Raw genomic sequence first — 17,794 nt, forward strand, 5'->3', positions numbered from 1 at the left:
ATAAAACACTGGTTAGGCCACAGCTGGAATTTTGTATACAGTTCTGGCTGCCACATTACAGGAAGGACATAATTGCTCTGGAGAGAGTATAGGGGAGATTTACAAGAATGTTGCCAGGACTTGAAAATTGCAGCTTTGAGGAAGAATTGGATAGACTGGGGTTGTTTTCCTTGGAACTGAGGAGTGACCTGATTGAGGTGTACAAGATTATCAGGGACCTAGACACAGTAGACAGGGATGCCCTAGCAGAGAGGTCAATTACCAGGAGGCACACATTTAAGGTGATTGGTAGGAGGATTAGAGTGAACATGAGGAAAAACTTCTTCACACAGAGGGTGGTGGGTGTTTACAATTTACAATTCACTTCCTGGTTTGGTGGTAGAGGCAGAAACCTTCAACTCATTTAAAAGGCACCTGGATCTGCACCTAAAGTGCTGTAACCTGCGAGGCTATGGACTAGGTGTCGGAAGGTGGGATTAAAATGGGCAGCTAGTTTTCAAAATGTTTTTCTTCTTCAGCCATCGCAGGCACAATGGGCTGAATGGCCTCTTTCTGTGCTGTAACCCTTCTATGGTTCATGTAGTGAGGCAGTGAGGCTTAGGGAGAGAATTCTAGGGCCTAGACAACTGAAGGTTGGGCTGCCAATGGTGGAGCAATAAAAATCAGAGATGTGCAACGGGCCAGAATTGAAAGGCTGCAGACATCTCGGAGCGCTGTAGGGCTGGAGAAGTTTGCAGAGATAGGGAGGGGTGAGGCCATGGAGGGATTTGAAAACAAAGGCAAGAATTTTAAAATTCTTACTGGATCACCAGGTAAATTGGACGGTGGTGGGGGAGGGGGGTCAATGGAGTTGACCAAAAAGTAATCAATTATAGCTGAGCGATGCAGGCTGGGAAGTATTCAGCTTTATATAATATAAAATCAAAACGGATAGGACTAAAAATTCATTTGCACCTGTTTTTGTGCCTGTTCTTATTGAGGAAGGCAGACCTCAAATTTTGCACTGCCTCCTCATATGAATGATTCCTGTGTGCAGCCAAGCACAGCCTGCTCTGCTGGCTTGCTGCACATTCAACAGGGGGCCTAACAGTGTGTGAGACTAGCATGTGTTTCAGTCGCCAGATCTTAAGGCCAGTCTTCTCCTCTTACAGGGAAGCTGCACTGAATGAAAGTAGGCTGCTGCTGACTGTCGGTGCTACAAATGGAAAGAAGGGAAATGGAGCAACAGGGCAGAAAGAGGGCTCTGCGGTTCACAGTTGTGGCACTGGAGGTGTTGCTCATGGAGATGAATAGGAGAGGCACATTGTTTTTCAGGGTTAGGGTTAGGGAGCCATCAAGCACTACCCTCCAAAGGAAATAGAGGAGATGGCCAGGGAAGTGAACTCCTGGGGCCGGATTTTCCCATCCTAACGTGGGGTCAAAGTGCACTGGATGGGCTTTTTGCCCCTATTTCTAGTGTTGGCAATTTTCATCAGCACAGGAAAGGGGGTGGGTAGGGAGCCTGCATATTTTTGTCCCAAATTTGCGGCAGCATTGCAGAAGTGGGCATTTTGGAACTTCTGCAATTTTGATGGAGGGGGACAGGTTTTAGTAAGTGACATAAATCACTCCAGCAGAGAGGTATCTTGAACCCTGATTTGGAGGCAGGAATTGTATGAAAGGTCAGTACAAAAGCTGTTGCTTACTTCACATGTCATGAAATGCTACAGCCTAACTTATATCTATTTTTACTAAAGTGAGTGATGATAGTGCTGTGAATTGAAAAGGCAAGTCACCATTAAATAATGTGGTTGCCAGGTTTTTACTTCTGACAACTGGCAAGCTGTCAAGGGAAAGGACAGCATTGCGAACATGGAACAGTCTTCTGATACATTAGAGTAGATTATCCACTGGATAAAGGGGTATTCTGCATTAGAGGCAGCAAGAGGTGCAATATGGAAAGGCTAGCTCAGTTTGAAATCTAGAGCTGATTGTGTAAAATAGAAGCAAAGTGCTGCAGATGTTGGAGATTTGAAATAAAAACAGAAAGTGCTAGAAAAACTCAGCGGGTCCGTCAGCATCCGTGGAGCGAGAAGCATTCTTAATATTTCGAGTCAAATGTGACATTTCTTTGAAACTGTTTTGAATAAGAGTCATATTTGACTCAAAACACTAACTCTGTTTCTCTCTTCACAAATGTTGCCAAAACTGTTGAGTTTTTCCTGATTGTGTGAAATGTCTCCATTGCTTTTATTTTTTCTTGAAGTTCAGCTCAACCATCTGTTTGGCCATTTGAAAGCTTTTACAGGTTTCTGAGCTTATGGCTATCTTCAAGGGCTCTAATAGATTCTGTACTGCAGTTTTTTTTTAACAAAATCATCAGGGAAATGTCAAATTAATTCTTGGCTGCCTTCCAAACTACTAAAGGGTTCTGTTCAGCAGAGTTTGTTTACACAGCTGTCCAGGGGAATGTGAGCTTGTTTATCTTGACAGATTTACATGCTCTGAAAAGGATAATGGCTTTTTAGTGGCTTTCAAGTAATGTTTGTTTATTTTGACAGATTTATGAAATTTTCAAGGACTCACAAATGTTATTACAGGGCTTATCAGCTCTGTTTATGGTGGATACTGGGTGAGTGGGTTAGAGTTTGACAGGGGTTGGAGTAGGTGAGGAGAATAAGGGTGGTTGATTGATGTAAGAGGTGGGGTGAGGATTGTGGGGGGAGCTCATGCAGATCTGTGTAATTGGGCTAATGTCTCTGCAAACAGAGTGGGCCTTTTAATCGGGCACCTCAGCACTGGCCCGCCACTATCCCACGTCTGCCAGATGAGAAACCCACCAAATGGAATTCCTGGGTAAGAAGCAGAATCACGGCTTTGGGAAATTTCCTGATTCCCACTCAAACATGAAAATCTGGCCCCTGGTGTCTGGACAAGATGACCTGGCCAAAGGGTTGCAAGAAGTTTCATGACCTCATATGGCTGGTCAAGGCCAGTGAATACACCTTCAAAAGATACCTCATACTCACCACTCCACGAATTTCTCACACTGCTCAATGCATCACGTCTGTATCACTCATCTATCAACAGTCTGTAGTACTCAAGACTCACAGCTAACATTCAGTATTCCACCTCACCCACACACACCTTTCAATGATGCCAGCCTCATGCCCACCTTTTGCTGCCTCCATATACCTTCAGCTATTCAGCTATGGCAGGCAGATCACCCAAACGCAGAACAAGAGGATCACTGACATTCTGCCCTCCCTCTTGCAGGACAAGTTTGTCCACAATAGAAGGGAACAAATGGAACTGGTGAAATGGTGAGAGACAAGCATGCTGTCGTTGCTTGAGACTGATGGAGGAGATGGTACTGCACATCATGGTACCAGCTATAACAGAACATGTAGCTTCCAGCCACAAGGCAGTAACACACCATGATGATGGTGTGTTACTGCCTTATACTCCTTCTCAATTCCCACCTCAGCCTCATCCTCTGACCTGTCATGATGAATAAGCTGCAGATAGTGTGATCATTGACATCTTGTATACATCCCACACCCCCTTACCCCACACCAACCTTCTTTCTGATTTTATGCTTTCAGATACCCAAGAAGTTTCACCTGTCCAGCACAGCAGCCCTAGGAGGAGGAAAGAGCAACAGCACAGCTCTTATGAAGAAACAATGTCACTTGATTTGACACTCGCAGTCACCAGCTCGGATACTGGCACTACACAAACTTTAGAGCACAATGTTGGATCAGGTCTGCACATGGTGAGTCACTGGTCATGAGCAGACCCAGTAAGACCAGGGCAAAAAGATAGCTCATGAGGCAACTCACTGAAGAGCGAGGTCATAGATAAGTTCTTCGACGGGGCGGCATACATTAGATCCCTAATGAGGATTCACACTGGGATGCTAGGTGCATTAGCAGGCCAGTCAGGTAGCCTTCTAACACTATCAAGGAGCGTGGAGGGGTCCGGCTGCCGTGTGGCACAGGGCATTACGGAGAGTCTGGGCCCATCTGTTCCAGCATGGAAATGGTGGTCGACTCCAAGACAGCACTTGCAACTCCATCCATGATGCAGTCACTGATGACCACTCTCTGCAGCCACGCAAGATTCCAGTGCTGCTGTGAAAGCTCAGGCTGAAGTCATGTGATTCATGCTTGGTGCCATGCAGGCACAGACTATAGCTATTATTTGTGGATCTCGGTGCTCAAAGGGGCATTTAGGGTCTCACCGCAGTCCAGCAATCTGTGTTCCAACAGATTACTAGGATTGCTGAGTCACACCCCATGGTAGTGGCAGTGGTACTGTGGAGAACAAACTTGCTGTCCTCCCTCAGGATGAGAACATTGTGGTCCCATCACTGCCACTCCTCCAGTGTCCTTGGTGTTGCCTCTGAGCCAGCCAGGCCAGACTGTTGCCGCCCATGTCAAGGTAGCGCAGTCCAAATCCGAGCCCTCAGTGCTAGTGGGGTGGTTTCTTATGCTGCTGAATGCAACAGCGGCATTTCACAGCCCAACTTCAGGGCCAATACGCTGCGAATACTCAGCAGGCTTGGCAGCATCTGTGGGGAGAGAAACAAGTTAACGTTTCGGGTTAATGGCTTTTCATATAATCTTCTGGGCCAGAATTTTCAGGTTGGCAAGCAGGGGCGGGGCCCGCTCGCCGACACATAAAATGACGCGCGGTGACGTTGGGCATGCACCCGGGTCAGCTGTGCGGCCGCCAAACTGTCAAAGGCCTATTAAGGCCATTTGAATATCAATTAAAACAATAAACTGGGAAGGTTGGCGGGCAGGTGAAGAACCCAGGCGGCCTTCACATTTATCATGGAACCTCATCCATGGGTAGGATGAGGTTTCATGAAGGTATTTAAAGTGCTACAAAAATTTTTAATAACATTCATAGACATGTCCCAGCTCATGTGACACTTTCACATGAGGGGACATGTCTTAAATTTTTTTCTTTATTAAAATTTTCAGAACTTTAACTAATCTCCCTGAGGCAGCTCTGTGCCCCCCCAAGCCCGCACAGGTAGTGCTCAGCGCTTCCAGGTAAGCTTCACGCTGGGCGGGCCTTAATTGGCCCACCCACATAAAATGGCAGCGCCCAGCCGATCGCGGGTGGCGATCAGTTGCACGCCCGCTCCCGCCCAACCCCCGCCGACGGGGAGAAAATTCTCCCCCTGGTGAAAGATCATGAGCTAAAGCATTGGGCTAAATTTTGGTGGTTGGGTCATGATCCCAACAATCGGTCTCAATTCTCAGTTGGGAATTCCAAAGTGACTGTCGCAGAATGCTGTTTTCAATCTGCCTGAAGGTGACCAATTAAGAAGGCCTACAGCAGCCCTGTCCAATTAAATAAGGTGGGCAATTCAAGGAACTTGGAGGCCCAATAGGAGGGCGGCAGTAATGTCCATCCAGCAGCCCTATTGGGAGAGTTGGGTCCTGCCAATACATAGGAAAACGTGAGGGCACATAAAAATGGAGGCGCCCTCTAAAAAATGATAAAACTTGAGTCAAAGCTTTTTGTCTTGCACTCATCAGGACATTCGCAAGAATATTAAATTTGAAGGGAACAACAATTTATACTTCATGAGAAGAGAGTGCTGGTTGGTTGGCAAGTAGACTCTGATTGGTAGAGGTATTGCCTTGGAGAATGCATCAGTTAACTGATGGCTGACAGTTAACTGCCAAGTTTTGTTTGAATTCAAACCAGGCAGGTTGATTTTGATTGGTCAAGGCATTGCCCTGGGGAATGAACCAGAGAATGGCTGTCACCTATTTTGTTCAGTTGAACCAGGCGCAATGTTCTTTCTGTCTGCAAAGAACAGGGCTCTGTGTACTAATATATGTAGCTTCTAGCACGCACAAGTGTGCCACATTGTGAGCCCGGCTGATAATCTTAAATTGATTGCCAGTGTCATTCTTAGCACATTCAGGATGGTAAAAGCAAATGTTGTCCAATCATGGAATCACATCTGATGTTGGATACTGTGTTTTAGAAGCAAGGGTGGTTGGGTACAATCAGTACCTTGCCCGTTTTGAACAGCCGAAGAGTCATGCTGTTTGATAGGATCCACCAGTCTTTTGGATGTACGGCCTACAAATCTGGCGTCAGACTGGCACTGAAATTCATATATCACATTAATCATTTGCATGATAGGCAAAACTTCTTTTTGGCTTAATGGCAGCATCCTGTTAGTGACGGAAACCACTCATGTTGCTCCTGCATAGTAGCAGCGTGAAATGGCTAGCTTCACCTGTTACTCAAATTTTTCAGATACCTTACCCTTCATCTGACTGTACCCAACCAGCTTCAACATGTGTCTTTTTTTAGTGAAACTCAAGTTCTGTACTACCAAATGACCAATTATAACATTGTAAAAAGTTAAGTGTGGCCATAGCTGCCAGGCCATCATTGTGGAGGGGGAGGAACCACCACAGGATGGCTCACATATGCCTGGCTCCACCAAAAATCAGGGAACGCTGCAAGATACCACATTCCAGTAAACCTGGGCTAAATGTTTCTTCGACCTACAAAATGGAATGAATAATAACTGTGTGTCTAAGAAACTGCTTAGGTGACAAGTTAAGTGATGAAGGCTAATTTTCCTCCCACCCACCACCTTCCATAAGGCTCCAAACAAGAGGCTCATCCAAAGTGTGCTGCAATTGTTAAGGGAACCAAGTGCTCAAATTTCTTGGCCTGAACCATTAGCATAGTCTGGGAGACTTTCCTGCACAGACCTGTCCCCAGCAGGGGCTTATGCTGAGAATATGGCACAGAGAAAGAAGAGCAGCTGTCGGCCTGACCACCAAGGCCTTCTGGCTGTTGCCACTGCTGCTACTGAAGAGCTGCAGCCAGGAGGCCCCAAAGCTTAAAGATAACACTGGGGACAGATAGGGAAAGAGAAATCTTATCTGCACCCAATCTTTGGCTTCAGATTGCTGCAGGGGGCTCTCCAGCTCGCTAGTCTGAGGGGGTTTCCACAGCAAGCCTCGCTGAAGTAAGTAATATGGGGCAATTGAAGTGGAAAGCGATGTGGGACTGCAGAAAATGATCTCCCACCTCATTTTGATATTAATGCTGGCCTTGCCCAATTGTAGCCACTCATCCATTATGTCCATTCGAGGTTCCACAAAAATTTCATGCAGTGAGGTATTTTGCAGCATCCCATGTTTGTTAGATTATTTTTTCACACCTTGCCTCTTTTGAAAAGAACAAAGATGGGTTAATGCTTCAAGAGACACTTGCTCTGTGTTTATTTTGTTGAGTAAACCAAAACTCCATGAATCTGCCTGAAAGCAGATCCTTGGCTCATTGTCTGCTCATGTTTCATCCTGAACCGTTTTTCTTGGCAGTTTTGTCAGTGGTGGTTTGCCATTGCCTTCCACTGTCAGGGTCAGGGGGAGGAAGCAGGAACTGGAATCAAACCTGCCCTGTTGACCTTATGCTAAGCCATACACTAACCATCTAGCTGAGCTAAGCAGCCCACTTGCTCTGTGTTTAAATACTTAATCAATTGTGATAGAACAGATTTTCCCTTCAGTGTTAAGTTCCATTTATCATTCTATGTGGAGCTTGTTCATTCAACATGACAAACAACAATAATTAATTTACAACCTAGAGCACATTTAAAATGTTTGACAGTTCTCACAGATGTTCAATACTGACATTAATAAAGTTTACTGCTTTACTTGCAAAACAATTTTAGACTAACATTGTGTTAGGTAAAATAATATTCAAAACTTGACTGACCTCTGCAATGAGTACAACTATTACGCATTTTTTCCTTTCCTCCGGAGAGAGCTCATAAATAAGGGAGTTCAGTGTGTCATACAGGTAAGTTTGCGATTCTCTCTTTACTGTGGGTACACCCATCACCATCAAAACTAAGATAAGAAAAAAGTGGCAGGTGAAGTAATACATCACAACTAGAACTCTAGCTACAAATTAGGGAACTGCTGCATTGGTACATGTGAGGTAAATAAGACCATTTGAACTTTTGGACAAAGATGGCATATAGAGGTTCATACATGTAATTAATAGAAACAATTGATTTAAACATTTATTCACATTCAACCTTTAAAATGTTCACTACTTATGCCCAATTTTGCATTTTATTAGCAAGTAACAGACATCCAGGACAGGATTTTGTGTTTTGGATCAGAACTCTAAAATGAGATCAAATGCAAGTTCTCACACTGATTTTACCTGAATTCGCCAATTAGTAGCCAGAGGACATGCTCACAGTCTAATTAAGGTCAGCAGCCAGGCTCTCGCAGCCTGAGACCCAATAGGAAGAATTCCGCAGGGTGGAATGAGGCTGCGGCTGTGCCCAGGTAGGCCCAAGTGGGGGTGTGGGGAACGCATTCTTGAAGCCTGCCTGGAGCACTCCCCCATCCCAGTCTATCTCCAAGGCAGCTGCCATGCAGCTGACACCCCGGGGGGGACCCACAGGCCAACTGGAAAATTCCAGCAAAATGACTTGGAGAAGGGATTGTGACATCAAACTGGCACACCAGCTTGCAGCATGAAATTACCCACCTACCTACCCACCTCTTTTCTTGCCCCCATTTTGGGGTGAGGGGAAAGGTGGGGTGGGTGGGGGAAATCCTACCCCAGTCATTTCCTAAATTGTCCCAGAATGCTTTTCTCTTTTTTTTTGCCTATTTTGGGGGATGATATGGCAGTTGGGTTGTAGGGATGTTGGGGTGGGGGTAGTGCTGGCAAATGGGGGCAGTGAATTATAGAAACTAGTACCATGATTGTACAGAACAGGTTCAATGATCTTTCTTTTTACCCGTTCATTAGAGGCTGTGGGGTGGGGATGAAATCCCATTACCAGCTCATGGGCAGAATTTTTAGGCTCAGTGTGCGGGCGCGCGCCTGACCCGCTCGAGCATGTGATGACGTCAGGCGAGCATCCTGATGTCATCCCGCGCTCGCACAATATTTCGATCGACTGGTACGTACAAAAGTCGGAAGCATGCCCGCCAACAATTAAGAGGGCAATTAAGCCCATTAAAGTCCCAATTGACTCCAATTTTTCATGGTCTGTCCAGCCTTACGGTTGGAGGACAGGCAAATCTATCAGGCGAACTTTGCATTTTTGATGAAACCTCATCCAGGAGCGGGATAAGGTTTCCGTTATTAAATTTAAAAAACAATAAAAATGTTTGGACAGAACTTTCATTATATGTTCAGGTGACTGACTCTGATGCATGGACATTTTTTTCTGGATTTTAAATCTTTATCCATTGCTTTTAAAATCTTCAGCTCCCTGAGGCAGCTCTCTGCCTTCAGGGAGCTTTTATTCCGTGCTCCCCGTGCCCACGCTTACGTCAGCGCCCGCCCTCCTCCTGCCCCCACCCTGGCAACGCTGAGCATTTCAGCCCTGATTAACGGGCAGCCAGCGTGAAATTGCAGTTGGGGGCCGATTGTGGTCGGTGGTCCATTCCCTGGCCGCTCCCACGCCCGCCGATCGCGCGTGCCTGCCAAACTAAAAATCCTGCCCCGTGTGTGCTTTGGAGGTGCCAACTATGCACAGCCATGTTAAAGGCTTGGGAGCCCACTGGAAGAGTAACTCTGTGGTTGCCACCCCTTCTGGGTCTCTGATATTTAACGTATCAGCTATGAAGGTTAAAAGGTAATTCTGTGCAATGTAAGGGAGGGGCAGGAGGTAGAGTTTTGAGTGAATGCAAATTGAGGAGCAGGATCAATATTGACAATACACCCTCATCTTTGGTCTGTTGCACAAGTGCATGTGGTCCTCATGTTGGAGCATCATGCCTGAGCAGGGCCTGGAGTGGTTAGGGAAGTGGATAGATGCGGTGCTGCCTACTTGTGAGTGAGGATGGACTTAGTGTCAAGACTCTTGCACATGGGAAGGATGAAAAACTGCAGCAATTAGAAGCTGAGATAGGGATATTAATTTTTCCTCAACAACTAAATTATTTCTGTGTTAATTATGTGGGAAAGTTTATCTTTAGGAGTACAGAGTGTGGAAATGCCAAGGCAGCTGTAACTTGGTATAAAATGTTTCTACTGCAATGTGATTGTGCAGAAGTCATTTTATAGAACAATGGTTTTGCCTTATGATTGCTGAATAACAGTAGTAGAAAATGAGCAATCAGAAAAAAGTGATCCAGAATCTTAACAACAGGGAAGAAAATGGATAGGCAGATACCACTGCCATGCTGTTCACTGCAGACAGATATTTTTCATTGCAGAGATAAATAGATAGTTAAATAAATAAATCCATGGTTATTCAGATTGCAAAGAGCTTTCTGCAGATTTGAAGCCAAAGATGAATCCAGAAGCAATGCATGTCCAGTTTCATTTTCAGAATTAATATTGTTTTCAGTTGAAGAGCATAGTTTGTGGTGACATTTCCTTGAAAAAATAAAATTAGTATAGACATAAATTTTATCACGTTTGTTTGATGGGAAAACAAATCAGAAAATCTGGCGCCAGAGGGGAATGATTTGTAATTTCTGGTGATTAAAATGAATGACAGGAACTTTGGGAGCACTGTGAATTGACCATGCTGAGCTCTGCATACAGTTCTCTAACCTGCTCTTCAACTGAGTCCAACTTGATAGGTCGGCTAATTTGGTACAGAGACCAGAACAGTCAGTCTGCAAGGGGGTCAGTGAAGCCTTTCTCAATACCTCAGGTTTTGTAACAGATTCACTTAACACAAAAATTTAGGGAAATTAAGGACCAAACGCACGGAGCAGAATCTTATTCTTAGTGCTGGGATGCATTCACCAAGATTCCCCTGCTAAAGCTCATAGGTCAGTGGGAGCTTTCTCTTGTTATCTGGAAATGCTTATGCCAGCAGGAGTACATTATGGAGCCCAGGTGTCTTCTGAGGAAATCCCTCATGACTCTGCTGCTTGCCAGGTGAGGGTGCGGGAGTGCTGGGACCCTCTCAACCTCCAGAAAAAAAGATGGTTTTCTGGCTCCCTGCATCTCTTTCGGAGGCCAATAATAAGAAGAACTTTAAACTTGCTCTTCTTCAGCCTCATTTTAGCCTGTACACTTGATTTCAATGGATGGACAAACCAGCATTGGTATACTAATTTTGTAAAAATTATACTGATAAAATCAAAGCAATAAGGATGAACAACTATCTGTGTACCTTTGCCTGACTGAGGAGAATTAGATCTCTGCCTCCTTTATTTGTTATGTTACCCAAAGCATGACAACTTTCATATTGGTCAGGTAACCCATTAAAGAACATTAAAAGGGACCAGAATGATGGTTCAATCAAGCCTAGACTGTCTGAAATCAGTGGTTCCTGTCAATTCACAGTGGTTGTGAACTTTTTTTATTCATGTGGGCCTTGTATTGCCAATCCCTAATTGCCCTTGGGAAGGTGGTAGTGAGCTGCCTTCTGGAACTGCTGCAGTCCATATAGTGTAGGTACACTCACAGTATTGTTAGGGAGGGAGTTCTAGGATTTTGAACCAGTGACAGTGAAGGAATGGCGATATATTTCCAAGTCAGGATGGTGAGTAGCTTGGAGGGGAACTTCCAAGTGGTGGTGTTCCCATGTGTCTGCTCCCTTGTCGTTCTAAATAGTAGTGGTTGTGGGTTTGGAAAGTGCTGTCTTGGTGAGTTCCTGCAGTGCATCTTGTAGATGGTACACACTGCTGTGACTGCGTTGTGAAGGTTTGTGGATGGGTGCCAATCAAGCGTACTTTTTTATCCTGGATGGTGTCAAACTTTTTGAGTGTTGTTGGAGCTGCACTCATCCAGGCAAGGGGAGAGAATTCCATCACGCTCCTGATTTGTGCCTTGTGGATGGTGGACAGGCTTTGGGGAGTCAGGGGGTGAGTTGCTCGCTGCAGGGTTCCTAACATCTGACCAGCTCTTGTAGTTATAGTATTTATATGGTTAGTCCAGTTCAGTTTCTGGTCAATGGTAACCCCAGGAGGTTGACAGTGGGAGATTCAGCGATGGTAATGCCACTGAATGTCAAAGGGAGATGGTCAGATTCTCTCTTGTTGGAGATGGTCATTGCCTGGCACTTGTGTGGTGCGAATGTTACTTGCCACTTGTCAGACAAACCTGGATATTGTCCAGGTCTTGCTGCTTTGGAAATGAACTGCTTCAGTATCTGAGGAGTCGTGAATGCTGCTGAACATTGTGCAATTATCAGCAAACATCCCCACTTCTGACCTTATGATGGAAGGAAGGTCATTGATGAAGCAGCTGAGGATGGTTAGGCCTAAGACACTACCCTGAGGAACTCCTGCAGTGATGTCCTGGAACTGAGATGATTGACCTCCAAAAACCACAACCAACTTCCTTTGTGCTAGGTATGACTCCAACTAGCAGAGAGTTTTCCACTTGATTTCCATAAACTCCAGTTTTGCTAGGGCTCCTTGATGCCACACTGCCTTGATTTCAATGGCAGTCACTCTCACCTCACCTCTGGAGTTCAGCTCTTTCGTCCATGTTTGAACCAGGACTGTAATGAGGTCAGGAGCTGAGTGACCCTGGCAGAACCCAAAGTGAGTGTCAGTGAGCAGGTTATTGCTAAGCAAGTGTCGCTTGAAAGCACTGTTGATAACTCCTTCCATTACTTTAGTGATTGTCATGAAACTACCATATTTTTCATAATATTATTGTGGGGTATTGTAAAGTAGGCTTATGTTTGTTCATTTGTGGATGGTTCTGTCTGTGTGACTGATTTAATTAAATTAGAGACAGATAGACAGCACGGTTGAAATTATCCAAAGAGTTGGGTGTAAAAGGGAATGCGAAATGTTAATGAATGACCTAGGGCAAAGTCTCAGCAGATGGGATGTGAATAAAATTTGCATTTTAAGATAAGTGACGAGCTGTTTGGTTTTCAAAGTGATGTGGTAGGATGTTTATAACTAACAAGATAAATAAGGTAGGTTATTTATCTTACATAAATATTTCCCAAAAGGGCTGACCAGAATGACAACATAAAAGATTTTTATATTATGGGAAAAGTAAATTCCATGTGGGAACAATGGGATTTACAAATCAAAGAAGGAAAAATATATTTAAAGAAGGATAGAAGGCTGTATGAGGGGTGGCTGTGTAATATCTGAAAGGTGCACCATGTGAAACAGACTTGGGGAGAAGTCTCTAGCCATTTTGCAGAAGTCTGCTGTTCCAAGAACCAAAATTGTGTTAAAAGCCTTTGGAATTCCGCTGTTGAGTGGGTGATTGTGGTTACCTTGCTGGATTGTCGCTATAAATTTAAAATCTATTTTGGACTGTTGCCTTAAACGGAGTGTGTAGTTGGGAGTCTGGTTAACTAAGAATTTTGGGAATTGTTATAATATTAAGCAACCGTGTAATTATATTCTTTGTGTATGCATTTTATTATTTTCTTTTGTTAATAAATGCTTTAATTTAATTTGTAAAATCTGTAAAAGGGTTGGCCCATCGAGTCTGCTCCGCCAATCAATGAGATGAAGGCTGATCTCATAAATCCTCAACTCCACTTTCCTGCTTTTTCTCTTGATTCCCTAATTGATTAAAAATCTGTCTATCTCCGTCTTGAATATACTTAACAACCCAACTTCTACAGCCATCTGCGGTAAAGAATTACAGTTTAACTACCCTCTGAGAGAACAAATTCCTCCTCATCTCTGTTTTAAATAGGCGACCCCTTACTCTGAGATTATGCCCTGAGAGTCCTAGACTCTCCCAAAAGGAAAATAACGTCTCAGCATCTACCCTATCAAGCCCCCTAAGAATCTTATGTTTCAATAAGGTCACCTCTCGTTCTTCTAAACTCCAATGAGTACAGGCCCAACGCATTCAACCTCTCCTCATAAGAAAATCCCTCAATACCTGGAATCAACCTAGTGAACCTTCTCTGGACTGCCTCCAATGCCAGTATATCCTTCCTTAGATAAGGGGACAAAAACTGTTCACAGTATTCTGGGTGTGATCTAACTAGTGCCTTGTATAGTTTTACCAAGACTTCCCTATTTTTATATTTCATTCCCTTTGCAATAAAGGCCAACATTCCATTTGCCTTCTCTATTTCCTGTTGAACTTGTATGTTAGCTTTTTGGGATTCATGCACAAGGACTCCCAAATCCCTCTGTGCTGTAGCCTTCTGCAGTCTTTCTCCATTTAAATAATATTCAGCTCCTCTATTCTTCCTGCCAAAGTACATAGCCTCACATTTTCCCACTTTATGGGCAGAATTTTGTGCCTGTTGGGCGGGTGGAGCATGAGCAGCCGCTGGCAGAGCAGGAGCAGACTCGTTCAGCTACCGCGATCGAGGCCGCGCCGCCATTTTGCGCGGGAGGGCCAATTAAGGTCCGCCCAGCGCATTTCCAACTCCTGTGAATGGTGGGAGTGTGTGGGCTGCGGTGGGCGTGCACATTCGCCGGATCCAATGGTGACCCGGCAGTCTGTTTAAAGGAAGGCCTGTCAGCCCCCTGTAGGCTCTTCACAATGGCAACGTCCAGGTCACACCGCAGGGGGTCTGTTGAGCAGGGCACACTGGAGGGAAGGCCAGAGGATCAGGGAAGGCTGCAGGGTCTGCCACAGGAGCAGGGCAGGCTGTGGAATAGGCCAGCAGGGGGCCAATGTGCCCCTTGCTTTTCTGATGGCTGCCTTGCTGCTCTCCTCAAGGAGGTGGCAGCACAGTGGGAGGTGTTGGTCCCTTAGGATGGGAGGAGGAGGCCCCCCCAAACCAAACGTGCCTGGGAGGAGGTGGCGGAGGTGTTGAGCTCCCGCAATGTGGTGCGGCGCACCTGGATCCAGTGCCATAAGCACTTCAATGATTTGTTGCGCTCTGGAAGGGTGAGTACCATGTTGGCATTGGGCATTTGACCCAGCAGGTAGCCTTAGCCTTTGAGCGCTGCCCCCACCCCACCCCCCAAGTCTTACAGTCGTGACTGCATTGAATAATGTTGGGCATTTCTCGTACAATGGGTGGGCAAGCAGATAGTGCCCTTGCTTAGATCAGCCTGAATGGTTCATGAGGAGATGAGTTCTCCCCCCCACCATGTGTTGCTCTTAGTCGCACATGGCTAGTCTGGGGGTAACCTGCAGGAGATGCAGCTAGGTGCACACTCAGAACTCCAACACATGTCCTATTCACGGTGATGAGATTGTGGAAGGGGAGCCTCAAGATCTCGTGGCCAAGAGCCATTCTGCTGCCCTCAACGCTGCACGTAGTTGCGCCTCCTTGCTATGGGAGCTAAGACCATCTGTTTCCTAAAGTGATGCACGCAGAATGTGTCCAAGGTGGGGGCCAGCACTAGTTTACCCACAAAATTTATTTTCTCCCTCTTTTTTTTGGTCATCTTTTGCACAGATCAACACGTGACCCCACATACACCCTGAGATACCCCCCCTTCCACAGTACAGCCCTTGCCCTGCAGCCTCCTGCTTTGCCTGAGGCCACTTCTCCCCCTTCCCCAAGCAAGCCATAGCTCTGCAGCCATTGAAAAGCCACCTCCGCCTTACGACTGGTCTGGTAGGTGGGGACCTGCCCGTGAGTCCCCCTAAAAGCAATGTGGTGCTGCCTGCGAAGCCTGGCACTGATGACCATGAATGCTGCCCGAAGAAAGGTAGGCAAATAAACCTCGAAGTCCCGATTGAAGTGCAGGTCGTCAGGCACACATTGAAATGCATCAGTGTGATTGCACACCGACGTGCCTGAATGATCCGGTATGGGGGTTGCTTCCAACGAGCAGAGTTTACAATGAGATGCTAAATTATTGAAATTAGGTTCTCCATGTGCAGCGGCGGGAAATGCGACTCACCATTGAGGGGTGGAGCAGACAATCACAAACTGGTTTCATGGCGGTGTAAAACTGATGTTTGGCCTTCTCGCCATATTGTTCGCTAACACTGGCCATGATGCCCACCTCCAATGAGATTGGACAATTCCGCCCATTCTCACTTCTGAATCCAGGTTCAAAATCCCACTCCAGAGACTTGAGTACAAAATCCAGGCTGCCACTCCAGTGCAGTACTGAAGGAATGCTGCATTGTTGGACGTATAGTGTTAAGAACACTAAGCAAAGGATAATGACTCCCTGCTCAGGAATGTAAATGATCCCATGGCACCTTTCAAAGAAGAGTAGGTGAATTATCCCTGGCATCCTGACCAATATTTGTCCCTAAAAGAACATAAAACAGATTATCTGATCATTAACAAGCTGTTGGTTGTGGGATAAAACAGAAAATGCTGGAAAAACTCAGCAGGTCTGGCAGCATCTGTGGAGAGAGAAACAGAGTTAATGTTTTGAGTCTGGGGGACCTTGCTGCAGAGGCCTTTCCCAAGTGGCAATGACAATATCTAACAAATGCCTTTGGCTTATTTTTACCTGCATAATCATGGTACTCAAGGCAAATGTAGCACCTAATATTGTCCTTGTCTGAGATCAAACCTGTGACCTCTTCTACATTACAACAGTGACTACACTTCAAAGAATACTTAATTAGCTGTAAAGTTCTTTGAGATGTCCTGGGCTTCTGAAAGGTGCTAACTAAATGCAAGTCTTTTCTTTTTTAAAATTAGTCTCTCACCACCTGGAAGTCATTTTGTAGATTTCAACCATTTAATCATTTCTTGAATGGATTTTGCAGCAAAAGCAACAGGCGACAGCAATTTATTAAAATAAAAATTAAGTGCAAAGAGTGGGAACCTGAAGTAAAAGAATAAATACTGGAAATACACAACAGGTCGATATCTGTAAAAAGTAGCTATTTTGGATGTGCACCCTTCATCACAATGAAATCGATCTTTTATATCATCTAACTTTTCAGTTAACTTTTCACTGAAGACATTGAATTCCTTTCAGTAATTGGTATAACTATTGGTACACTCTCTCTTGGGGGGGAGATCATTTTGATTTTGGGTGATTATGTAAAATGGGTGATAGCGATGTGGCCGCCCGTTTTGTACCTCTCCCAATTTTCAATGCCAAGTGGTCATTTCATCCCAATCAGGAGGGATATGTAATGGGTGGCTGATCCAATGTCACCTGTTACATACTATCACCTAAACTCACCAATAACCCCCTTGCTCTTTCTCTCTCTCTTCCACTATTTCTACATTTTCAAAGTTAGTACTGGAATGCCTGTTTATTTAATCTTCAGCCTGTAAAGAGAAAACAGGTTATTGAGGTATTTAGGGGGAAACTAGATAAACACATGAAGGAGAAGGCAACAGAGCAACATACTGATTGGGTTGGCTAAGAAGCATAGGAGAGCTTGCATAAAGCATAATGACTGACAATGACTGATTGAGCCAAATGGCCTGTTTCTATGCTGTATATTCTATGTCATTCAATGTAATTATGATCTTTCAGGTGTATGTCCTTCGTCAGTGCCATGACCCATTGGGGATAGTGCACTGTAATATCAAGCCCCACTGTTCCCTGAGCCGCGACAAATGTGAAAAAGTTTGATCAAATGACCAGATTGCCCCAGTTCTACCTAACTGTTTAATTTAGGTTAACAGAATACGAGCACCAGGTTTGTAAACTTAATAAGAAATAACTGTTCATCGAACAAACTGTTGTTAGCCAGTGGCAAAAGAAAGAAATATGAACTGCTAATTCCTAACACTATGGGGAGAATTTTCTCCCCGTCGGGGCGGGGGGCGGGGGGTTGGGCGGGAGCGGGCCTGAGCGAGCATGCAGCCGATTGCCGCCCGCAATTGGCTGCACGCTACTGTTTTACATGGGCAGGCCAATTAAGGCCCACCCAGCATGACGCGTACCCAGAAGCGCGTCATTTTACGCGTCGGTGAGCGGGCCCCGCCCCCACTTGCCGACCC

At 45.2% G+C, this 17,794-nt stretch overlaps 1 protein-coding gene across 4 annotated transcripts in view; it reads right to left on the reverse strand.

Annotated features, from left to right (window-relative positions):
• Nucleotides 1–17,794, reverse strand: part of LOC144678942 (alpha-1,3-mannosyl-glycoprotein 4-beta-N-acetylglucosaminyltransferase B-like) — a 285,879-nt gene that overhangs the window by 143,752 nt on the left and 124,333 nt on the right. For all 4 annotated transcript variants that reach the window (XM_078539086.1, XM_078539067.1, XM_078539076.1 and 1 more), the window contains one exon: nt 7,750–7,883. In XM_078539086.1, the coding sequence (XP_078395212.1) occupies nt 7,750–7,883 (134 nt within the window). The remainder of the gene's footprint in view (nt 1–7,749; nt 7,884–17,794) is intronic.

The sequence above is a fragment of the Cetorhinus maximus genome, chromosome 1, assembly GCF_964194155.1.
Source record: "Cetorhinus maximus chromosome 1, sCetMax3.hap1.1, whole genome shotgun sequence".
Classification (NCBI taxonomy): domain Eukaryota; kingdom Metazoa; phylum Chordata; class Chondrichthyes; order Lamniformes; family Cetorhinidae; genus Cetorhinus; species Cetorhinus maximus.